We start from the raw sequence: 3,275 nt of genomic DNA on the forward strand, positions 1-3,275 counted from the left end.
TCCTATCGGGCACATATCTTGTTCCACCAATCAATTTATTCCATAAATCGGGGATGTCCTGAGTTTCTTAGGAATTTGCTGAAACCGATAAATAGGTAGGCAGACAGATAGGTGGACCGAATTTACTCGGGACGAGTAGGACAGAAGACAAATTGCTAACTCCAAGTCGCTGAACTTTCTCAAGGGCGACCTTGAGGAGAATTTTACAAGATGACCTTTGTACATCTGAAACTCGCTCAGTTACCCAGTAATAACCGCGTCTTAATCAAGGCAAGGAGCTATTGTCATTTTCAGTTAGTTCTCGTCCCTCCCCTCTGTCTTAAGACCGGGAGGTTCAAGTCAACTTTCTCCTTTCCTTTCCAGTCTCCAAGGCAAACCCGGAGCGCTAAGCCCGCGCTTCCGCAGTGGAGGAGATGGCTTCCAGCCCACTGCCGGGGCCCAACGACATCCTGCTTGCATCGCCCTCGACCGCCTTCCAGGCCGACGCACTGAGCCAGCCACGGCCGGGCCACGCCAACCTCAAACCCAACCAGGTGGGCCAGGTGATCCTCTATGGCATCCCCATCGTGTCCTTGGTGATCGACGGGCAGGAACGCCTGTGCCTGGCGCAGATCTCCAACACCCTTCTCAAGAACTTCAGCTACAACGAGATCCACAACCGCCGCGTGGCGCTGGGCATCACGTGCGTGCAGTGTACGCCTGTCCAACTGGAGATCCTGCGGCGCGCTGGGGCCATGCCCATCTCTTCGCGGCGCTGCGGCATGATCACCAAGCGCGAGGCCGAGCGCCTTTGTAAGTCATTCCTAGGCGAAAACCGGCCGCCCAAGCTGCCGGACAACTTCGCCTTCGACGTGTCCCACGAGTGCGCCTGGGGCTGCCGCGGCAGCTTCATCCCAGCGCGCTACAACAGCTCTCGCGCCAAGTGCATCAAATGCAGCTACTGCAACATGTACTTCTCACCCAACAAGTTTATTTTCCACTCCCACCGCACCCCGGACGCCAAGTACACGCAGCCAGACGCCGCCAACTTCAATTCCTGGCGCCGCCATCTCAAGCTCACAGACAAGAGCCCTCAGGACGAGCTAGTCTTCGCCTGGGAGGACGTCAAGGCCATGTTCAACGGCGGCAGCCGCAAGCGAGCGCTGCCTCAGCCCAGCGCGCACCCGGCCTGTCACCCGCTCAGTTCTGTCAAGGCAGCTGCGGTGGCGGCCGCAGCCGCGGTGGCCGGGGGCGGGGGCCTGCTGGGCCCGCACCTGCTGGGCGCGCCACCCCCTCCACCGCCACCACCACCCTTGGCTGAGCTGGCGGGCGCACCGCACGCCCATCACAAGCGGCCGCGCTTCGACGACGACGATGATTCCCTACAGGAGGCAGCCGTGGTGGCTGCAGCCAGCCTTTCCGCAGCCGCCGCCAGCCTCTCGGTGGCGGCGGCCACAGGCGGGGCCGGGCCGGGTGCAGGTGGTGCTGGGGGTGGATGCGTGACCGGCGTGGGCGTGGGCGCCAGTGCGGGGGCTGGTGCGGCAGCTGGCACCAAAGGCCCACGCAGCTACCCAGTCATCCCAGTGCCCAGCAAGGGTTCCTTTGGGGGCGTGCTGCAGAAGTTCCCGGGCTGCGGGGGCCTCTTCCCGCATCCTTACACCTTCCCGGCCGCGGCCGCAGCCTTTGGCTTGTGCCACAAGAAGGAGGACGCGGGCGCAGCGGCCGAGGCCCTGGGGGGAGCGGGCGCCGGGAGCACAGGTGCGGCGCCCAAGGCCGGTCTGTCGGGTCTCTTCTGGCCCGCGGGCCGCAAGGACGCCTTCTATCCGCCTTTCTGCATGTTCTGGCCACCGCGGACCCCCGGCGGGCTGCCCGTACCCACCTACCTACAGCCCCCTCCGCAGCCGCCGTCTGCGCTTGGCTGCGCGCTGGGTGACAGCCCGACCCTGCTGCGCCAGGCCTTCCTGGACCTGGCCGAGCCGGGTAGCGTGGGTGGCAGCGCGGAGACAGCGCCTCCGCCGGGCCAGCCTCCCCCCGTGGTGGCCAATGGCCCTGGCTCCGGTCCTCCCGCTGCTGGGGGCGCGGGAGCACGAGACGCGCTCTTCGAGTCGCCCCCGGGCGGCAGCGGCGGGGACTGCAGCGCCGGGTCCACGCCACCCGCAGAGCCGGGAGTGACGTCCGGGACCGGGACTGCGTCCTCCGGAGCTGGTCCTGCGGGCACTCGTGTGCCGGCGCCCCATCACCCGCACCTCTTAGAAGGGCGCAAGGCAGGCAGCGGCAGCTACCACCATTCCAGCGCTTTCCGGCCCGTGGGCGGCAAGGACGACGCCGAGAGCCTGGCCAAGCTGCACGGGGCGTCGGCGGGCGCGCCCCACTCTGCCCCAGCGCACCATCACCACCACCACCACCACCCACACCACCACCATCACCACCCTCCGCAGCCGCCGTCGCCGCTGCTGCTGCTGCCGCCACAGCCCGATGAGCCTGGGTCCGAGCGCCACCACCCAGCCCCGCCGCCCCCGCCGCCGCCGCCCCCGCTGGCCCCACAGCCGCACCACCGAGGCCTTCTGTCCCCCGAGGGCACCAGCTGCAGCTACCCCAGCGAGGACAGCTCGGAAGACGAGGAGGACGAGGAGGAAGAGCAAGAGGTGGACGTGGAGGGCCACAAGCCACTCGAAGGCGAGGAAGAGGAGGACGGTCGAGACCTCGAAGACGAAGAGGAAGAAGATGAGGAGACCGGGGTCCTTCTCGGTGACTCCCTGGTTGGCGGTGGCCGGTTCCTCCAAAGCCGAGGGCTGACGGAGAAGGGGAGCGGCCGGGACCGCACGACGCCCGCCACGGGCGCTTTCCCTCTTGCGCTGAACTCCTCCAGGCTGCTACAGGAGGATGGGAAGCTGGGGGACCCCGGAGGCTCGGACCTGCCGGCGCCCCCACCCCCACCCCTGGCTCCCCAGAAAGCAAGCGGCGGTGGAGGCAGCAGGCCAGGCAGCCCTGTCCACCATCCATCACTGGAGGAGGAGCCCACATACAAAGATGTAAATATCCCCTTTAGGCTCCTTCAAGCTAATTATTATTATTTAAATGCACCTTTAGGCTGAATCAGTTACATATGCGCAGGAAAGATGAATCACCACATTTCCCCCACAGAAATGAAATATTCAATGTGTTTAGGAGCACTTCTCTCCTGCCAGGGTTCTCCATAAAAATGTGGTTCCTGGTCTTTTTCTAATAAAGTCTTTCCAGGTTTAGGACCTTAGATTTAACAGACACCGTAATCCAAGTCCCTTTAGTTCCCAGTT

General features: G+C 64.4%; 1 protein-coding gene across 1 annotated transcript in view; it reads left to right on the plus strand.

Moving 5' to 3' along the window:
* The first annotated feature begins 413 nt into the window (after positions 1–413).
* Positions 414–3,275, plus strand: part of Skor2 (SKI family transcriptional corepressor 2) — a 43,505-nt gene continuing 40,643 nt past the window's right edge. The window contains exon 1 of the mRNA XM_006973840.3: positions 414–3,011. Coding sequence (XP_006973902.2) covers positions 414–3,011 — 2,598 coding nt within the window. The remainder of the gene's footprint in view (positions 3,012–3,275) is intronic.

This window comes from Peromyscus maniculatus, chromosome 19 (assembly GCF_049852395.1).
Source record: "Peromyscus maniculatus bairdii isolate BWxNUB_F1_BW_parent chromosome 19, HU_Pman_BW_mat_3.1, whole genome shotgun sequence".
Taxonomy (NCBI): Eukaryota; Metazoa; Chordata; class Mammalia; order Rodentia; family Cricetidae; genus Peromyscus; species Peromyscus maniculatus.